Below are 20,393 nucleotides of genomic sequence, written 5' to 3'. Positions count from 1 at the left end.
TGACTGCACATCTTCAGCTTTTTGTGTCCATAGTTTTGTAAGTCAAATTACATCACAGGGCAGATCTCATCTGGTACCAGGAGGAGATGAAGGGCATCTAATGGATGTAGAACTTGAGTTTTGTTAATCTCAGCATCTTCCATGTTTGGGTAGAAACCCGATATCCTCAACAGTGAAGTGACACAATAATAGTATCTACCTCATACGATTATTCTGAGAATTCAATTAGTTAATATCATATGTAAAGCTCTTGGAGGAGGCCTTGAAACACGATGGATGCCACGTAAAGTGTCTGGTGTTAGTTTTGACCGATGCAGTTTCCATTTCTAGAACTGATCCAATACACTGAGTTTCAGTGGAAGAAAAACTTGTATATACATTGTGTGTGTGTGTATGTGTATGTGTATTTCTCTAGCTATGAGCTGCTCTAGGGCATATACATACACTCCCACTATCACACACCTACTATGTGCCGGACAGAGCTCCAGGTGCCATACTTATGTTATCTCATTATCCTCACAATAAACTTACAAGATAGGCATGATTACCCCCATTTTACAGATGAAGAAAACTGAGGCTCAGAGAGGCTGACAACTAAAAGTTGCACAGCTCACATCACATCTGTTTGCACCTTCATCCCTCTGTGCACCTCAGTTCCTAGAGCCCAACACAGGGATGGAAGGGGACACTCAGTGGTGTTTTCTGGGTCTGAATCCACACATATGTTATAGGGTCAAACTTACTCTTAAATAATCCCTTCAAGGTGGGGAGGGATAAATGGGAGGTGGAGATCAACATATCCACACTATTATATATGAAATAGATAACTAATAAGGAACTACTGTATAGCACAGGGAACTCTACTCAGTACTCTGTAATGACCTATATGGGAAAAGGATCTAAAAAAGAGTGGGTATATGTATATGTGTAACTGATTCACTTTGCTGTACAGCAGAAAGTAACACAACATTGTAAATCAACTGTACTCCAATAAAAACTAAAAAAGAAAGAAAAAGAAAAATCCCTTCAATGGCCCATTCATGTATCCAACAAATATTTATGGAACACCTTGTGGTGTTGGACCAAATCTCAGACTGTGGAAGAGGTGGAAGGGACTTTCTCTCATGGAAGCTCTTGCTCTACTCACCCCTCTACCTGGGATGTCTTTCTCATTCTTCACTAGCAGGCAAACTCCTCTTCATCTTTCAAGTTCCAAATTAAATGTCCCCACCTCTGAGAAGCCTTCCCAGCCTCCCTTCCTCCAGGCAGTGGGCTGTTCCCTTAACTAGTACAATGGTTCATTTTATGTCAGCTTGCCTGGGCTGCGGGATGCCCAGATAGCTAGTAAACATTATTGCTCACAGGTCTGCATTAGATGCAGTACACCAAATAAAGAGGTCCACTCTCACCAACGCGGACAGGCACCATGGTATCCACTGAGGGTCTGAATAGAACCAAAAGGCAGAGGAATGGCAAATTCCCTCTCTTTTTGAGCCCAGACATTCATCTTCTCCTGCCCTCACACACTGGAGTTCCTCACACCCTTAGACTTGGGGACTTATACCAGCAGCCCCTAGTTCTCAGGCCTTCTGCTACCAGCTTCCCTGGTTCTTCAATTTGCAGACAGTGGACTTCCTAGGCCTCTATAACTACGTGAGCCAATTCCTATAATAAATCTTCTCTTACATATCTCTACGTATATCCTATTGGTTCTGTTTCTGGAGAACTTTGACTAATACATCTAGACTCCCAGGGCATCCTATACCTGCTGTTTGTGGCAGGTTGAATAATGCTCCATCCACCCAAAGACGTCCACGTTCTAATTCCCAGAACCTATGAACATGATACCTTATATACCCTATGTAATATGTTACATATTACACCTATGGTGAAAAGGACTTTGCAGATAAGGTAAGGGTGTCGAGATGGGGAGATTATCCTCAATTATCTGGATGAGCCCAATGTAATCACAAAGGTCCTTGTGAGAAAGAGGCAGTTGGTCAGTCAAGGGAAGGCAAAAGTAAATAATAGAGTGACGCAGCCATGAGCCAAGGAATGCCAGCAGCTGCTAGAAGCTGGAAGAGGCAAGGAATGGATTCTCTCCCTAGAGCCCAATGACACCAACTTGGGACTTCTGACCTCCAGAACCGTAAGATAATACATTTGTGTTGTTTCAAGCCACTGAGTTTGTGGTACCATTACAGCAGCCATAAGAAATGAATACATTTTTTATTCCAGCACTAATCACACTGCATAGCAGTTACCTTTCTCACCTGAGAGCTCCTCAAGCCTGGGGCACCTTTGTTTCTGACAGTTTAACACAAAGCCTCAAAAAGGGCTCACGAAAGCTGCCGAATGAACTAACAAATGGATTGATGCTTACCCGCTTTCATCCGGCTGCCTGTGTCCCTCAGCCTGAGAACACACACACACACACACACACACACACACTCATATCCACATAGCTTACCTGTCCATCTGCCCACACCACCCCCAGGAGGGCAGTTCTATCCTTACACAGGAGCCCACTTTGGGCTGGCCAGCAAATAGCTCTCTCTCAAGAGCATGTCGATTTTCAGGGGGGAGGGGGATTTCTCCCAAGGTAATAACTGGATAAATCAGCAGACATGCAGGAGTGAGAAGCAGAAATTTTGACGCGGTTGACTTGAAATTGGTGTTGCACCACAGACGTGTAAAAATCTTCCTTTCCAATAAATAAATAAATAATGAGCGCAAGAGACACCCCTGAGCCTTACCACATTCCCGTTTCTCTCCACCTCTGTCGCAACCCCACCACAGCCACTAAAATGATGGGGAAATCTGTACTTAGTGACACCAAAAGCGGTCCACTTTATCTCATTAAGAGAGACAAATGGATTCCAGCTAGTGTGATATGATCCCATTTTGCTAAAAAGAAAGAATTTAAATCTATCTATATCATCTATATACAGTGTATATATGTGCATATATATGTGTTTATATAGGCATAGGACAGAGGCTGGAAGAAAATCCGTGAAGAGGTTAACGGTTTGATGGAGATTATAGACGGTTGCTTTTTTTCTTACTTTTAAAAAAATTTACAAAGTACAGGACTGTTGGTGTGATTTAAAAAACAATAAAAGTTTAAATAATACAAAATAAAAGAAATGGAGCGTTTTGTGTGGCAGGGCTACTTTGCGTCCCTTCCAAGACAGCCTAGGTCTCCCAGCCCCTCCCCAAATAGGAAGCTGGGCTCTGGTCTCCCCGTGAGCAATGGCGGAACCATTAGAGGAACTGTAGGACGCAGGAGGGTGACGCGGCACGGGGCCTGGGAATTAGAAAACATACAGACGTGACCGCGAGGGCGGCTTCTGCCGAATGACCCAAGGATGACCCGCTTCGGGCCCAATCTGGTATGTGGGGAGTTCGTTGTCACCCCGCGGCCTCTCTCTTCCGAACCTCCCCACGGCCGCATCTTCCTCGCCGCGTCTTCACCCGACCTCCCGGGCGAGGGCAGGTGCCGCCCAAGACCCCGGCAGAAAAACAGATGCAAAGGATCACCCCGGCCTTCCTCGGCCCCATTCACTGCCTCCCCCACCCTTTCCTGCGGTGGCGTTTTTGTTTTAATTCATCTGAACTGGTTACAAAACCACACTCCCACGAATACATAAATAATGGATAAGGGGTGGGGTGGGGGGCAATGTTTTAAAGAAATTCCCGCAGGGCCTGGCCAGGCAACAGCAAATGCATTTCTGCTGTATCATATTTAACTGTTTGCAAACTTCTGCTGGAAGGATGAGCAGCGGCTGCAGAGACTCCACTGCCCTTCCCCGCCCGGGGCCGGGAGAGACTTGCAAGGGAGGATTCAGAGGGAGAAGTTGTCAGCTCGCGGGGGCCGAGAAGATGCAGAGGGGAATGAGAAAGTGTTTGTAAGATTGCACCGCCCCCAGCCCGGCTTCGCGCAGGCCAAGCATCTCCCTCCCGGCCTCCGGCCCCGGTTCCCCCAACCAGGCTAGGCCCCTTTAAGAACCAGCGCGCGCCCCCGCCCCGCGTGCGCTCACTTTCCCTAGCAACCGCCCCGGGGGAGGAGAAGGTCCTGGCAACGGCGCGCCAGCCCAGAGGGTCACGTGATGGCCCGCAGCTGGAACGCGAGCGCGCGCCCCGCCGCGCGCCCGCCCGCCGAGCCTGGGCGCTGTGGCGCGTGCGCGAGCGGTGCAGCACCGGCCGCGGGAGCAGGGAGTATTATGGGCTGTGGGTGCCGCTGAGCAAGATGGAGCTGTCTGCAGTGGGCGAGCGGGTCTTCGCGGCCGAATCCATCATCAAACGGCGGATCCGAAAGGTTAGCCGCCTCCCAGGGCGGGACGCCTAGCCCCGCAGCCGGTCCCCGGATCCGCGGGCCATCGGGGCGAAGCGGTCCTGCTAACCCGGGCTTTCTCGCCCACCCCCGCGCAGCCGCCTCCTCGCGTCCCCGCATCTTCCCCACCCCCACTCCCCCCTTTTTTCCTTCTCTGTTTTTCAGGGACGCATCGAGTACCTGGTGAAATGGAAGGGGTGGGCCATCAAGTGAGTGTCACGGGATCCAGGGGTGAGGGGGGAAGGGAGGCAGCGCACACCGGGGCCTTTTTTTTTTCCCTTGGAGGGTGCGCACATTTGCTCCCTCGTATGTGTCTCTGGCTCCCTGGTTTTCTTTTTTATTTTGTGCATGCGTAACTCGGCAGGTACAGCACTTGGGAGCCGGAGGAGAACATCCTGGACTCGCGGCTCATTGCAGCCTTCGAGCAGAAGTGAGTTTGGGAAGCTGGCAGGGGCGGCGGGGCTGAGGCTCGGCTGGGGCGCCGCGCGGGGAAGCGGGAGAGCCGGGGAGGGCAGCGCGGAGTGGGGCCCAGGAAGGGGCTCTTTTTAACCTCTGGCGTTTCTCGGCCGCAGGGAGAGGGAGCGTGAGCTGTATGGGCCCAAGAAGAGGGGACCCAAACCCAAAACTTTCCTCCTGAAGGTAACCTGGCCCAGCCCCAGCAGGCCCCTCTCGGGCCCCAGCCCGGGCGCAACACGGGGCCTGCAGGGGAGGGACAGATCCGCGGCCGCCCAGGCGGGCGGGTCTTTCCAGAGGGGCCCCAGCTGGGCAAGGGGTGGTTGTGAGCCCCCGAAGAGCCCCTGGCAGCAGGCCCTGGCCAGCTCCAGCTTCAGCAAGAGGGGCCTGGGAATGGGGACAAGGGGGAAGGATAATCCTCGCTGACAAAACCAGGGTCTGGGGAGGCCAACAGGAAGGGGGTGGGTGAGGCAGGTGGGGTGCCCACCTGAGGGGGTGGCAGGGAGGGGTGGCTTCTGCACGTGAGAGCCCTCATCTCCCCCAGCCTTGAGCTGGTAGGGCTCTGCCTGGAACTAGAACCCAGGGGGAGAGTGAATTTGGTCTCCCTCATCGTGGGGAACAGGGAGAGGCTTTGTGGGGTGGGGGGGGCACCTGCCTCCCTGCCCGCAGCTTCCCTCTCTCAGGATTTGTTCTGTATGCCTCCCCTCCTGACAGAGGGATCTAACTTGAATTTGACCTTAAATCACTTCACTTTGAGTTTTATCACCCAGGCTGGGCCACTGGTTCTCAGTTTTGCCCACTTCTGGCTGTCTCTGGAGGCTCTAATGAGGATGGAGAGTGGGAGAGTAAAAGCAGGGCACGTTAGCCTCGGCAAGGGAGGGCGACCTAGCTCCAGAGGAAGCCATCTTAGAGGTTTTTTGGTGTTTATTTTATTTTTTTTAGTGAGAAAGAACAGAGTCTGGGAAGGGAAGGTGAGATGACCCAAGGTGGCAGGCAAGGCTGCAGGCGGGCCTCCGTGGGCAACCACAGTCTCCCCCCCCCACCACTAGTGCTAAGGTTGTCTCAGGGCCCCTTCCCACCCCGACAGCCTGTGACTTTGTGGCAGTTGGCACGGGAAGGGCAGGCAGGACTCTGCAGAAACGAGGCTGTGCACAATGCAGAACTCAGAATCTCCAATTTGTCCTAAAGGCTCAAAGCCCAATTTGGGGGGGCTCTGCAGCCCCCCCACCTCCCCAAAAGAACTGTGCAGAAGTGAAAGAAATAATGGTTTCCAGAATCACATATTTCTGTGACCCTTGTCGCCAAATTACACACATCTTAGGGGATCTGTGGAGTAACCTTAACTCCTGATGCTTCTTCAGAGGGATGGGGCAGAGCAGCTGGAGGGCCAGTGGGCTGTGTGACAGCCTCTCAGTGCAGCTGGAGTGCCCTCTAGCGGGGAAGTGAGTAATGACCATGAGCATTGATTCACAAAATGCTTTTCTTTTTTAATAGCTGTATCTCCTGAGCTGGCTATGGGCCTAACACAGTGCTGACCCCCACATGGATTATCTCCTTTAAATCTCTCAACAATCCTATGAAGTAGGGAATATTATCCCTATTTTGCAGATGAGAAGATCAAGGCCCAGGGAAGGGAGGTGATTTACCTGAGCTCCCACCACCCAGCTTCCTGGCTTCATCATGTCTCCTTTTCTTAACCCTGTCCCTCAGAGAGTACACGTCAGGTTAAGGGAGATGAACACACACACATACACACACAAAAAGGAAACTATGAAGGCTGTAGAGTTGGTGGGGCAGGGGATGCAGAGGCAGATGAGAGAACCTTGATCTGGACCTTAAAAACAGGTAGCATGACAGAGATATTTGCAAGGGGTGATGGAGATCAGCTTGGTCTGAACCCATTGCTCTGTGGGTCACCAAGAGGCCAAGTGTGTATAGTAAACAGATTACACTCAGATAGCACTCACTTTCTGCAGGGAACTATTCTGAAGAGAACAGGAGCCCCTGAGGTAGGTTGCATTATCCCCATTTTGTAGATAGAAGAACTGAGGCCAGAGAGGTTAAATAACATGCCCGTGGTCACAGAGAGTGAGTGGTAGAGTCCAGGTCTTTAACCTTCCACGTTATCTATGTATAGTACATGCCAGCCCCTCAGAGCCATGCCTGTCACACAGTCAGAGTGCAGTAAATGCCTTGGGCTGTGGTTCCCAGTTTTAATCCACAGGCAGACCCAGGTCCCGCCTTCAAAGAATTCTCAACCTGGGGAGAAGAGAGGAGGAGGAAGGGTGAACCAGCCCGTTTTTAAAAATAATAATAATGTTTAGACATTATAAAGTAAGAAATAGTTTTGTAGAAAGGTTGGAAACCATACATTAGAAAAGGATTACTGCTCGTAAGCACCTGCCCCGCCCCTTGGATAGTCTAGTATTCTTCGAGTGCTTGCTGTGTGCCAGGCACTGTGCTAACCAGGTAACATACACTGTGGTCAGAGGAGGCCCACTAAGCCGGGGTTTCATCCTGGATCTGGCGTTTGCCTTGCCTGCGCTCTTTGCCAGTCCCCAGGGACCATGCATCACTGCTGGACTCCAGCAGAACCATACTTACAGAGGTCCCGCTCAGACAGCATGCAGAGAGGATAACCACCAACCCCTGGGGATCAGAGTGGGGAATCCCCTAAACTCCGTGGGGGATGAACCTGCAAAAAAGCCCTTGTTGCCATGCCAGGAGAAGGCTGGCTTTCCCCTGCCTTTGTCTGGGAAGGGGTGTGAGGGAACCAGTCCCTGGCTCCACTGGCTCGGGGCAGGAGGAGCTGGCAGCCCTGGCACAGGGTAGATCGGGCCCACGTGTGCTGCCACCTAGTGGCTGGAGGGATGGTTAACTAAGCCACCCCAGGAAACCCCCAGCAGGGCTGGGAGGACCATGTGGCAGTAAAGTGTGCCTCTCCTACATTCTAAATGACATCCTCGCTGATTCAGCATGTAAGTCCACAAACACCTCTTCTGGGGGTTGTGGTCAAATACTGTCTAGTGTTGTCTGAGAGGTGTACAGGCTACCTCCCAGGTACTGGTCAAGCATCCAGCACTGTGGGGATGGGAGGTGGAGAGACCCTAAACCACAGATCCCACTCTTGGGGAGCTCACAGACTGACCATGGGAATGTGTTCTTCCTCTCAGCCACCCCTAGCTCACCTGGCTGGAGGCAGTCACCACGTAATGGTCCCTCTTCCCACCAGGAACCAGGGTATCTGTATAGAACACAGACTGGTCCTCCATCTCTACACTCTGTCCAGCCATTGCTTTCAGTCCCTTGGCCACTCCATCCTCTCATCGCTGGGCTCTCTCTGCCTCCACCATTTGTCTCAGCAGGGCCCCTTCAGTAGGCCACCTGGGGCACAGTCAGCTCAGGAAGGACCAGGGTTTTACTACTTAGGCTTCATTCTCCACAACTGGGACCTAATCTGTGCTCCTCTGGACCCTGTACTTCCTCTGTTGTATTGAATCACCCTGCCCCCTAATTGCCTGTCACTTGTCTTCTGCGTGGAGCACAGCCCCCTAGGGGTTGAAGCCGTGTGTGGTCATAGTCGTAGCCCTAAGCAGCTGGCACGTGACTTATCGGTACTTTCTTAGTGAAGGAAGGACTGGTCGTGGAGGATGGCTTACGTAACCTTGTGAGTCTCTTGCCCTAGACCTGGAGTCTCTGAGGGCCCTGCCACACACACACACACACCCCACACACACACCCTTGCATCTTCCATGAGACTGAAGGTGAGCTGCTGCAGGGCCCTGGCGGGGCTTTATAGATTTCACCCCTGGGAGTGTGTACAGCTGGGCCCAGGAGCCTGGGACAGTATCCCTTGCTCCCCACAGACTTCTGCTCAGCCATCCTGTCCCCAGGCCATCTTGGCACAGAGACTATGAAGTGGTTGATCCCACCTCTTAGTCCATGCCCACCAAACCCATGTCTCCCTGGGGTGGATGCCAGCCAGGCTTTAGGTGCTGGCTTCGGAGTCTGTTGGCACCAGTTTGCTCAGACCCAGACCCTGGGCAGTCAGAGGAATCAGACCCAGGAGGGGAAGTGGCCAGGGGTGGTGGGGAGTGGGGTGCTGGGAGTGAGGAGGAGGGGCCAAGGTCTGCCCCAGAGCTGATGGTGAGCTGGAGGTGCCTCCTGTTCACGGGCAGAAAAGGAGCTCAGGGCATCTGCTGATAGGTCCGGAGGGCTGGGGTATGGGGTGAAGGTGGGAGGGGTCGCCCTCGCCTTTCTGCCACCAAAAATTAGTCCATGGAGGAGCACTGGGCTGGGATCCTCCCGGGGGGGGGGGGGGTTGATCAGGGGCTTCTTTCCGTGCAGTGTCCTGGCTATTGACACTCCTCTGTGTCAGCAAGGGCAGCCACCAACCCGTCTGTCTGTCCCTCAGACCCACGGCCAAACTTGGAAAGTTAATCTTGGAGTTGGGCCTGGATGGGGGTCTGACTTGCCCTCCAACCTTCCACACTTTGTATCACCGTCTGAACCTGTTTTCCTTTTATCGCTAAGGCAAGGTCACGAGCATCACTGATTTCTTAAGTGCTCTCAGGATGGTTTCTTGAGACCATACTTGTGGGTGGCTGGTGCAGGGGTGTCCAGAGGAGGTCAGCGGGCGGCGAGCCCTCAGCCACTGCCTCCCTCTGTCCCACAGGCGCGGGCCCAGGCGGAGGCCCTCCGCATCAGTGATGTGCATTTCTCGGTCAAGCCGACCGCCAGCGCCTCCTCGCCCAAGCTGCATTCCAGCGCTGCTGTGCACCGGCTCAAGAAGGACATCCGCCGCTGCCACCGCATGTCCCGCCGCCCCCTGCCCCGCCCAGACCCCCAGGGGGGCAGCCCCGGCCTGCGCCCGCCCATCTCACCCTTCTCTGAGACCGTGCGCATCATCAACCGCAAGGTCAAGCCGCGGGAGCCCAAGCGGAACCGCATCATCCTGAACCTGAAGGTGATCGACAAGGGCACGGGCGGAGGCGGCGCCGGGCAGGGGGCCGGGGCCCTTGCCCGCCCCAAAGTCCCCTCACGGAACCGCGTCATCGGCAAGAGCAAGAAGTTCAGCGAGAGCATCCTGCGCACGCAGATCCGCCACATGAAGTTCGGCGCTTTCGCGATGTACAACAAGCCCCCGCCCGGCCCTCTGCCGCCCCCGCCAGCCACCAAGGCCGACATCGCCGCCTCCCCTGGCCAGGGGCTGCTCCTGGCAGCTCCCAGTGCCCCGTACGACGCCCGCAGCTCCAGCTCCTCCGGCTGCCCTTCGCCGACCCCGCAGTCCTCTTCCGACCCGGATGACGCGCCCCCCAAGCTGCTCCCCGAGACCACGAGTCCATCTGCCCCCGACTGGCGGGAGCCCGAGGTGCTTGACCTGTCCATCCCTCCCGAGGCGGCGGCCACCAGCAAGCGGGCGCCTCCCGACGTCACTGCGGCTTCCAGCCAGGCCCTTCCCGCGGCCCCTCAGCCTGCCGGCGCCGCCTCAGAGCCCGAGGCTGGAGACTGGCGCCCTGAGATGTCACCCTGCTCCAACGTGGTCGTCACCGATGTCACCAGCAATCTCCTGACGGTCACTATCAAGGAATTCTGCAACCCTGAGGATTTCGAGAAGGTGGCTGCTGGGGTAGCAGGCGCCGCAGTGGGGGGTGGCAGCAGTGGGCAGAGCAAGTGAGGGGCTCCACCAAGGAGGGGGGTTTGGGGGGCCCTCCTGCCCAAAGTCTTACTCTTGCTCCCGCCCCCGCCCCCGCCCTCAGACAACCCTGCCTGTGCTTTGCTTGTTTCAAATGGCTCGGTGTTGACCCCGGGATGGGGCTGGGCAGTTGGAGCCCCCTGAAGCCCAGTGGGAGGGGCGGTCCTGGAACGGGGTGGGGCTAGGGTGGGGCCAGGACACTGGGAAGTCCTCCCTCTTGTCTCTTGGCCCCCTCCCTGCTCAAGCACGGTGGGGCCTGCTGGGTGGCTCCTGGGGAGCCCCGGAACTCGGGGTTCAGCTGCCCCCGCCACATCCCATCTCTCCCCAGCTTGCTTCCAGCTCTCGCGCACAGCATCTGATTTCTCGGTGCTAACCCGGCAGCTGCTGGGGCCCCATAGGGGACCCCTTCCCAGCATGGGCACCGTCCCTTTCCTTCCTCCAGATGCCTGGGAAGGAGGGGCAGGGATGGGAAAGCCCGGACAGAGGTTGAGGTGAAGGCGGCCTTGGCCCCTCCCCCCCACACCCCTGAGGGCGGCAGGAGCAGGGCCCACTTTCGGACGAGACCCAAGCAGGCCCCCGTGGGCCTCACCCACCCATCTCTTTCCTCATCCCGCGCTCAGAGGCGGGAGGGACTGGCACGGACCTCACCTGCCACGGCCTCCCAGCATCTAAAGGCCCCTCAGTTCTCGACCAAAGGTGCTACAAGAGCCTGCTGCGCGGACTTCCGTTTGCGCATGCGCCTGCCGTCCTGGGCGGGTCCGCGTGGATCCGTGTGTGTGTTGGCCCCTGGGCCCGGCTCTCGAGGCTGCGCCCTTTAGGGTTCCTCACAGTAAGGTCGTCAGATCAAAGGCCTGGAACCCTCCCTTGCCATCAGCCGGACCTGGGACCTGGCCGAGGTCTGAGGAGTTTGCTGTGGAGGCCGATCCTTCCAGCCCGCGTGTGCGGGGGACACGCATCCCACGCCCTTCTCCTTTGGGGCGGTCAGACGTGGCATGGTGGGGACCGAGGCAGAGGGGAGACCCCCGTCCCAAGCTTCCTCTTCCTCCTGTGTGTTCGGGGGGAGTAGGAAGCCTGGACACCGTTCCGAGGGTCTCCGGCCCCCTCTCTCTTGCTTCTGACCGCCCAGGCTTTCTCACAGCCCAGCCGGCCTGAAGCAGCTCGAGACCTCTGGTGCCCTGGGCAGCTTCTCTTTCCTCTGCTGCCAGGGAGCTGAGGTGTCCATGCCAGTGGCAGAGACCAAAACCCCACTTTTAGGCTGGGCACTGGGAGGGCAGGGTGGCCGAAGCGGGGGGGACGGAAGAGGGGGCCTGTGTCCTTCAGGAGAGCAGGCACGTGCGGGACCAGGGGTCTGGTGGGCAGGGGAGACAGCCCTGCTGGCCAGCCCTGAGGCGCTGCCCGGACTCAGTTTGCCATGAGTGGCGGGTCCTTGCACGTGGCTCAAGGTGGCTTCCTGGTGTGTGGGCTGAGAGCCATGATGGCAGAAAGGGAATTCCAGTTCGGAAACGAACGCCTTGGTCCTAAGCACGGGAGGACTGTTTCTTCCGAATCTCCCCGCCAGGGATTGTGGCAGGGCCCCTAACCCTCCCCGTCCCAGGATGTAGAACGGGGGCCGTCACAGGGTTTGGGGGACTGGTGCTCCTGGACCCCTCCCCCCCCCCGCCCTTTGTGTTGGCTCTGTGGCCGTCCAAGTGCCAATTGGCTTCCCCCCAAATAAGGGCTGGTATTTCTCCTCTGTCCTTAGAGGGGATTTCCCCCCCCGACCCCCACCCCAGGTGAGTGTCCACCTGGGTGCCAGTTACAGGTGTTTCCAGAGACCATAGAAATGTGTTTTCCTGAGAGTCCGTGTCATTCGTGACTTTTTTTGTAAAGAAGTTGTGTTTTCAGAGGTGATTTTATGACAGGAAAGTGAAAGAATTAGTTTTGCAAAAAACAGAAAAAAAAACACAAAAAAAGAGGGGAAAAAAAGAAATAGAAAAAAATATTGTGGGATTCCTATGGGGTTTGGGGGGGTGGGGAGAAAGAGATATTTAAAGAAAAACTAGTAACGCAGTGATTGCACAGGTGAGGCGGCAATGTTAGGAACGTGGATAGAGGCCCAGGCCCAGCTGGGAGGCTCCCAGGCACAGCAACTGCCCTCCTTCCTTGGCCCGAGGCAAGGTAAGCCCTCCCTCCTGAGCTGGGCCCAGACTCCACACCTGTCCCCGCTTGAGGGGAAGGATGACCCCTGATCCCAAGGGAACTTGCCAGAAGCTGCAGGGGCCAGGCAGATAGAGCTGAGATTAGGGGACGTAAGAGTCAACAGGGGTCCCACCATCACCGGGACCCATCGTTGGTGACTTTCTCCAGGAAGGCTGGTGAGTAGGTACAGTTGGGTTCCTTGCTTTCCTCCATTTCTTTGCCAGCCTGTTGGGTGGGCCATATGGTCCCTCCACCGCCACCCCGTGGAGGAATCTCCCTCCCCATCGCCCCAATGACCAAGACACCCCCGAGCTTCCCTGGCCAGGTAGGGGATGCAAGCTTCAGGAAGACAGGAGCTATGGACTGGGAGAGTATTAGGTGGTGATCAGAGGGGGTTGGGGGTAGCTGTAGGGAGAGGGAGTGCCTGCCCCTTCTCTTTTCACAGGGAGGGTGCTGCCCTCGACCCCCAGCTGTGCAGCCCTGCCCCAGCCCACGCAGAGGCACGCATGCACACTGCTCCCAGGTGGGCAGCTCCCCTGAGGGCCTGAGTGGGCACCTGGTCAAGCGCAAGCGGAGCCCTCCTTACCTCTCTCCCAGGGTGGCTCTGAGCGGGGTCCCACAGCCCCCCAGCACACGCTTGCACAGATCAGCCTCCCATGGGCCCTTCCTCCCCCATTGCTGCTTTTCCGTTTGCCTATTACCAAGCAGAAGTTGCAGTCTGGTTTGCTTTATTTTTATATGTGAAATACCCCTCAAAGCCGGATCTTCTCCCATGTTCAGTAGTGGCTGGGGTCATCTCCCCCTGATGCCACCCTCTCCCCACCCCCATGTCATAGGAAACAGATGAGGTCTGGTGTCTCTGGTTTGAGGTGGGAAGTTGGGACCCATTCCTGTCTCATTCCCCTCCCAGATCCTCAGTTTGCCCTTCTGTGAAATGGGTGTATTGGGCGACACAGCTTTTTCATAAAGCACTGCTGGTGTCCAGGCAGCTGCTGAAGATTAGGTGGTGGTCGAGGTTGCTGGCACTGGGGCCTCCAGCCTCCCACAGTCCCGTTTCATTCTCACCCTGCAAAGCGGTCAGGGTCAAAATGGGCTTCAGCCTTCGTCCGCTCTGGAAAGAGGTGATGATCAAGTCCCCAACCTCAGTGTGAGGCAGGCAGAGTGGGAGGGGTCACCCCACTTACAAGACCAGGAAACTGGGGCTCTGAGAGGCAAAGCTGCTTCACTGGAGCGAAGAGCCCAGCTGCTCTGGCCTTTTGGGGGAAGCCTCTTTAAAAGATGGGGACCTGGGCCTTGGAGCCACTGCAAAGCCAGGGGGTACCCCTGAGCCAGGCGGTCCCGGGTGAGGAGTCAGCCCAGAGGAGGAAACCGTTAGCTCGGGGAGCTGGGCTGCCACCAGCCTTTCTAGCCTCTGGGTGGACCCAAGTGGACGCACCGCCTTTTCTACCTTTGGGGGTTTTGTTGGTTGTTTTTGGTTTGGTTTTTTTTTTTGGTTTTTTTTGCACTTGGCCCACGCTGGACAGTGGAACCCGCCTGGTCAGTTCCACTTCCAGGCTCCCATGCACTAGCCCAAGGCAGCCTCTTGAGGGCTTGTATGGTTTAAGGAATCACTTTTGAAAAAAGAAAGAAAGAAAAGTGTTTAAAGGTTTTCGTTTTGTCTCTGTCTGCATCTCCTCTCAGATTCAGAAAGCCCAGAATTAGGGGCTAAAACTCTAGGAGAGGGGGTGTCCCCAGCCTGACCCTGTCTTGCTGATAGTCACCAAGACTCCAAAATAGGGGGGACAGGCTGGGTGGAGACTGAGGCACCCACTTCCCAGGCCTGTGGGGTCCCCCATCCCGCCTTGAAGGAGTCAGCACCCCACTCCAACAGTGACTGAGCGCCTACTGTATGCAGAGCTCTGGCTAGGCAGAGGGGGGCTGGTGGTCTAACGAGGGACCCCCTTGCAAGAGGCCACAGTAGAAGGAACCAAGGGTTCTGGGTCTTCCCCCTGCTGTAGGGCGGAGTAGAGATGGAGACTTCTTGTTGTTGGTTTTAATTTAAAAACACAAAGGCCTAAAGAAATGTATCTTATAATTTTTTTTAATTTTTGAAAAGCTCATTTAATGAATTGTGCACGAATGAATTCTATATATATAAAATATACATATATAGCTCTATATTTGGGGAGGGGCACTGTCTCTTTTTTCTCTCTCTCATTTTAAAAATGAAGTGTCGTTGCCTTCGTCTGTGGTTCAACCATCCAGCTCCCAGCTGGCTAAACTTTGCCTCCAGTGGTTCAAGACAGGAAACTAGTAGGGTGAGCAGGAGACCGGAGATGGGGACGCCGCCTCAGCGTGGGGCTGGGTCCCCAGGCCACAGGCCCCTCTCCCAAAGGTTGCAGGTGGAGAAGACGCCTTGTGTTGGGTGTGGCTTTTGGTTCTGTCGTGCCGGGTTCGGTTGTTTCTGGGCCGGGGGAGGGGCGTCTGTGCTGATTACTCTGTCTTGTATGTTTCGTTCTGCTGCTCTTCAATATCGTATCAATGCCAGGAAGGGGGCACGAAAAGCCTCTTTTGCCCCCCCCAAATAAATTGTCACATTCCGAAGCTAAGGTCTAGCCCCGGGTCTGTCTCATTTCTTCCGGCTGGGACTGTGGTCTTCAGAAAGCTCAGGCCATGCCTCTCCTGGTGCGGGTGCAGCGAGGAGAGGGGGCCCCTGGCCCTCAGCGGTGGCAGGCCAGCGCTCCGGCCAGATTCTAAGCTCCCCGCCTCCCACCCCACGTCCACCTCGTGGGGAGATGGGCTTGAGGGGAACCCCCTACACAGGTAAGCTGCGGCACGCGCTGCTTCTTGGAACCCGGAGACTACCTGGTCAGCGGGCACGTGGGAGGGGTGGGGCTCCCGCCACTGTCCGCCCCCCAGTTGGAGTCACAGCACCCGCAGAGAGGGGGCCCCGGGAACTGGATCCCTAGCCAGCCAGTCATCACAGGGCCTGGGAAGGAGCAGGCCAGGGTTGGGGGCACGGGCTACCCTTGTCGGTAGTAGCCCTTGCTAACAAGCTGCTGCAGCTCAGAGAAACATCTGTTTTCTGGGCTCTCGTGTGCCTCCTCTGATGAGACGAGCAGCCTTGGGGAGCCCGTTGGACGCCCACAGGGATCCAAAAGCAGCAGACCCCGCAGATTCCCATGCCTTCCTCAAGGGTTTGCCACTCCGCCCATGTCCGTGAGCGGCACCTCCGTCCCTCCACAGCCACCCGTTTGCCAGGCCTGGAACAGGTGTCACCAGGTGTCGCCTTCCAGCCCTCCCCTTCCCCACCACCCTCACCCCCTTGTTGTGAAACCCCCAAGGCTCGCCTCTCAGAGGTCTCCCCACCCTGCACCCCCATCTCACCTGTCCTGACCCCGACTCCTTTGGCAAAACCTCCCTGATCTGCGGCACTCGCCCTGCACCTCCCCCCGCTCTTCCACATGATGCAGATGCCGCAGGGGCCTGGCAGCCCTGCCAGAGCCTTCAGGAAGCCTACTGCCCTGAGGATCGAGTCTAAAGTCCTCCCCACCACTCTATCCGGGGAGAGCTCCCCGCCTGAGCCCCCGCTCCGCGCCCCGTCTCGCTACGCAAGAGCCGCAGCTCAGTGCCTGGCACGTGGACCCTTGATTCGTCTTTTTCCGTCACCAAGCTCGAGTCTTCCTTACTAATGCGGTCAGTGAGGCTTGGGAGCGGCTGAGCGGTAGACGTGGGGCACCAGTGTGACTCATCCAGCTGGCCCTGGTCAAAGAAGAGCATGTCTCTGTCCGAGACTGGTCTCTGTGCAGAAGCCGGGCAGGGAGATGGGAAGGTGGGTGAGGGGGGTGGGACCCAGTGTGGAGTCAGGGCTGACCTCCGTGGCACCTACTCCACGTGCACCCGTACCTTGCTTCCACCTTGTCGTCTTGCCTGGCTCAGTGCTCTGTTCTCCAGACATCCTCATTCGGTAGGTACTTAGTTAAGCAACAGCAACACTGGTGAGCACTCTCCCATCCCCCCCCCCACCCCTCCCACCCTCCCCGGTGACCAGTGCGGCCTCCAGTGATGAGCCAGTGTCACGGAGGGGGGCCGGGGGGTTGAAGAAATTCCTTTGCCCCAAGTGGCACAGTGGAGGGGGACTTCCCTCCAGCACATGACTTTGCCCCCCGCCCCTGCCCAGCTCTCTGGGATTGAGAACACGGGGGCTGCCCTGGGGAGGCAGGTGCGTTCAGGGATTAGTGTCACGACTGTCCCTTATCATGAGTCCTGCTGCCATCTCTTAGCAGCTATGTCTGCCTATTAGTTGCAGATGAATGAGTGTGACCAGGGCAGCTCCTTAAGGTGGATGGGAGAGTTCGTGACGAGGACGGGGCAAGACCACGCAGCTCGGCTCAGGGAGCCCGACGTGCCCGTCTGAGGTCAGTGAGGGTGCCGTACATGCGGTGCTGGCGTCGTGGGGCTTGTCTGCCAGGCAGTGCCTGACCCGTCCCCCCACCCACGTCCCTCGCCCCATTCCTGGGCGTCACCAGGAGTGCGGGTCAGCCATGGGGTGAAGCTCAGGATTTGGGGCAAGGTGTAGAGAGTAGAGATTGAGATGGGATGAGAATGACAATTGTGCAAAATTATTCAGTCATTTCATAGAAGCTGAAAGTGTAATGGTTTTTCTGTCCTTGTTAAGCTGTACCTGAGGTGAAGGGGGTGGGTCAGAGTGGCAGCATCTAAATGCCGAGCCCCCCTCAACCAGATCCCAAGCCTGTGTGCCCATCTGCACCCTCCTTGTTCAGGCTGCTGGCTTCTGAGGGTTCACACTTCACAAAGGCCTCTGGCTGGGAGAGGCCCCACAAGGATAGCCCACCACAGGGTGGGGACTGGAAGGGAGCAGCGGGTGAGCGGGCGTCCTGGCCTCCAGACATCTGAGCCTCTGAGAGTCAGAGGAGGGACAAAGGCCGGGACTTGAAATCACCTCGTGAGCTATGATGAGACCTGGACGTGGCCGAGGAAGTGGAGTTGACAGGAAGTGGCCAGAGAGATTTAGAATATTGAGGATTTGGTGATTGGCTTTGAGTGCTGTGAGAGGGGCCCTCTGAAAACCTCCTGGGTATCTGGTGTAGGCATATGAGTGGGTGTTGGCATCACAGGCTGGGGGACCGGCAGAGGAGTCAGCCTGGGTGAAGCTGAGTGCAGTTTGGGACACCTTGGGTGCGAATCCGACAGAGGGGCCAGGAGGAATTTTCATCCAGAGATTTGAGACTCCTGCCCTCCCAGGTGCTGCTGGAGAAATCTGTCCCTTTGCTGAAGAGTCTTTGCCCCCAGGTGCACCTCAGCTCTGAGATGACTGGTCAGCAGACATCCTGGAAGGACCAGGATGAGGACTTAAGTGCTTAGCTGCTGAGGCCACTGGGAGATCCAGCCCCCGCCTGCCACCCCTACCCTCCCAATTTCCTGCCTTTCATCTGGGTGAGGTTGTGAGGCAGGTGGCTGGGGCGATGATGAACCCCATCAGACAGGTGAGGAGGAGGGGCAGGGGGCTTGCCAGCGCCGCTCAGAAGCAGAAGAGTGGAACCCAGGTCTCAGGCGTGATGGATAGAAGCTTCTGAAGAGCCAGCTGCTCAACACAATACTTCGAGATACTAAAGAAAATAGAACATTCTTTGAGACACCCGACTGAGCTTCCAAGAGAGTAAAGAAAGCCCCGGGGACCAAAAACAAACAAAGAGGAAGCCAAAATCAGGGTGACAAGCAGATGCGGAGCCTTAGGCTGCCCCGCAGGGTGGGTGGCACGGGGACAGGGGTGGGGAGGTGTTGGCCTTGGCCAATCTTGGTAACCAAGAAGCTTGGATTTCACATCTATGTAGGGATGGGAGACAAGGCCTTGGGCCCCTTCCAAGAGAGATTTGGAACCAAGACACCTGAGTAAAGCTGGACCCGTATCCTCAGTGAAAGAGCAAGTGGGGAAAAAACAAAAACGAAAAAAAACATCCTTTTGCAAAAAGCAGAAGGAGTTGTCAAAGAAGTTGGCTCATTTTTGGCTCTGTGGGGAAAATAAAACTGAAGTGTCTCTTGAGAAATTATAACTGTAGACCTGCCCTCAGACAGAATTTGAGGTCTGGGTTTGCATTGCCCACACAGCCCCAGAACTCCTAAGTCCTGCCCTCAGACAGAATTTGAGGCTTGGGTTTGCATTGCCCACACAGCCCCAGAACTCCTAAGTCTGGAAATTAATATGAAAAGCAAATGTGGGGTGAGTTACACCCACAGAGCACGTCCCTCTCTGGAGGGACATTCCCATAGTAAAGGCCACGTGGGATACTCACAGATAAAACCGTTGTTAACATGAGCTCTCAATCCCAAATTACAAAACATACAAAGGAGCAAGCCACAAACAGCAGAAAAACAAACAGCATATATAGAATCCTGCATCTGACGTGTTACTTTCAAACACACATCGAAGATTTCCAAAAATGATCATGAATATCATGTAGTAGGACATAAAGCAAGTCCCAATAAATTTCAAGAAGTTGGTATCACAGATCATGTAGAAGTTAAAAATCAATAGCAAAGTTATAACTAAAAGACAAAACCTCGTGTACTTGGACAGTAACCCAGATCTCTCATTCACCTACATCTTGCTCCTTCCCCAAACGTCTGAAATCTCTTTAGAACAATGAGATTCCTGGATGGACGTAAAGCTGCTAGTAGCCGGCAGTCACACGGGAGGAGCACAGCCAGTGTGAGTTGAAACTGGGTGGGAACAGGTCCCTCCCTGGTCTCTAGACGGGATGTGATCATTAGAGCAAAAGACCAAATTCTTCTCTGTCTCTTCCAAAAATGAGCTCAGTGTGTGACAAAGACATGAGCCTGCATTTAAATGACAGCCGTCAGCCATCAGCCTTTATGAGCCAGAGGGTCTGGGAAACATTTATGCAGAGCCAAGGTGGGCTGATGGAAATGGGACAGAGCAGGTGGCAGGGGTTCTCAGTGCTGTGTCATAATGCCGAGGCCCCCTGCCGACGAGCGACATGCTCTTTTGGGGTGGACTTGGAGGTCCCTAGGGGTTCTCTGTTAAGGCTCCGATACTCCCATCTGCGAGCCAGGAAATAGGACACACTTTGGAAGAGGCACACGTGGACTCTGTCCCCACAGGGACTCATTACGGTGATTGTCATCTCACTGGCTCCCTAGGCAGTCCTCGCAGGCACACAGCTCGGTTTCCAGGCAGTAGCGTCCTGAGGCTTGCTGCCCTCCCCATCCCTGGCCCCCTCCCTTGCTCATCGCCTGCCTGCCTTTCACAACTCAGGCACTGTGAAGAGACCCTTGTCCAGGTTCAGGTGGCCAGGACACTCCCCTCTCAAGGCCTCGGTGTTCCTCAGCATTAAAAGAGGCCAGGACTCGCTGCTTGGCACGGTTCCTTGGGAGGACTGAACATGATGGGTCAGAAAGGGTTTTGTTCAAGCACCACGTGGGTAAGAAGGGTCATCTTCCCGATCTATGTAGCCAGAGTCAACCACTCCTCTGACTTCCCGCCCCGGAGTTCTAGCCTTCTGCTCACCAATTCTGGATGCCCTCCTCCCGTGTAACAGCTTAACGATGGTAGAAAAACAGTGGACAAGTCTGAGCTCTGCCGGCTGTGTGATCTCAGGCTGGTCAATCACCCTCTCTGGGCCTCTGTAACCTCTTCTGTAAAATGGAGGAGAGGGCTTCCCCTAATTGTCTTTTCCAACTTAGAATGACTCTAAGGATAACTAATGCATACAG

General features: G+C 55.5%; 1 protein-coding gene across 2 annotated transcripts; it reads left to right on the top strand.

Moving 5' to 3' along the window:
* Positions 1 to 4,202: 4,202 nt before the first annotated feature.
* CBX6 (chromobox 6) lies at positions 4,203 to 10,463 on the top strand (the record flags this gene model as incomplete). Of its 2 annotated transcripts, none has more annotated exons than XM_082665308.1 (5): positions 4,203 to 4,318; positions 4,499 to 4,542; positions 4,698 to 4,763; positions 4,906 to 4,972; positions 9,516 to 10,463. In XM_082665308.1, the coding sequence occupies exons 1-5, from the start codon at positions 4,250 to 4,252 to the stop codon at positions 10,461 to 10,463; spliced, it is 1,194 nt and encodes a 397-aa protein (XP_082521434.1). In that variant the 5' UTR covers positions 4,203 to 4,249. The 2 variants fall into 2 exon arrangements, with proteins under 2 accessions (XP_082521434.1, XP_082521433.1); XM_082665307.1 differs by having other exon boundaries at positions 9,462 to 10,463.
* Between the last annotated feature and the right edge of the window lie 9,930 nt (positions 10,464 to 20,393).

The sequence above is a fragment of the Grampus griseus genome (genome assembly GCF_964374135.1).
Source record: "Grampus griseus genome assembly, chromosome: 11".
Taxonomy (NCBI): domain Eukaryota; kingdom Metazoa; phylum Chordata; class Mammalia; order Artiodactyla; family Delphinidae; genus Grampus; species Grampus griseus.
This window is presented reverse-complemented; position numbering and strand designations above follow the sequence as displayed.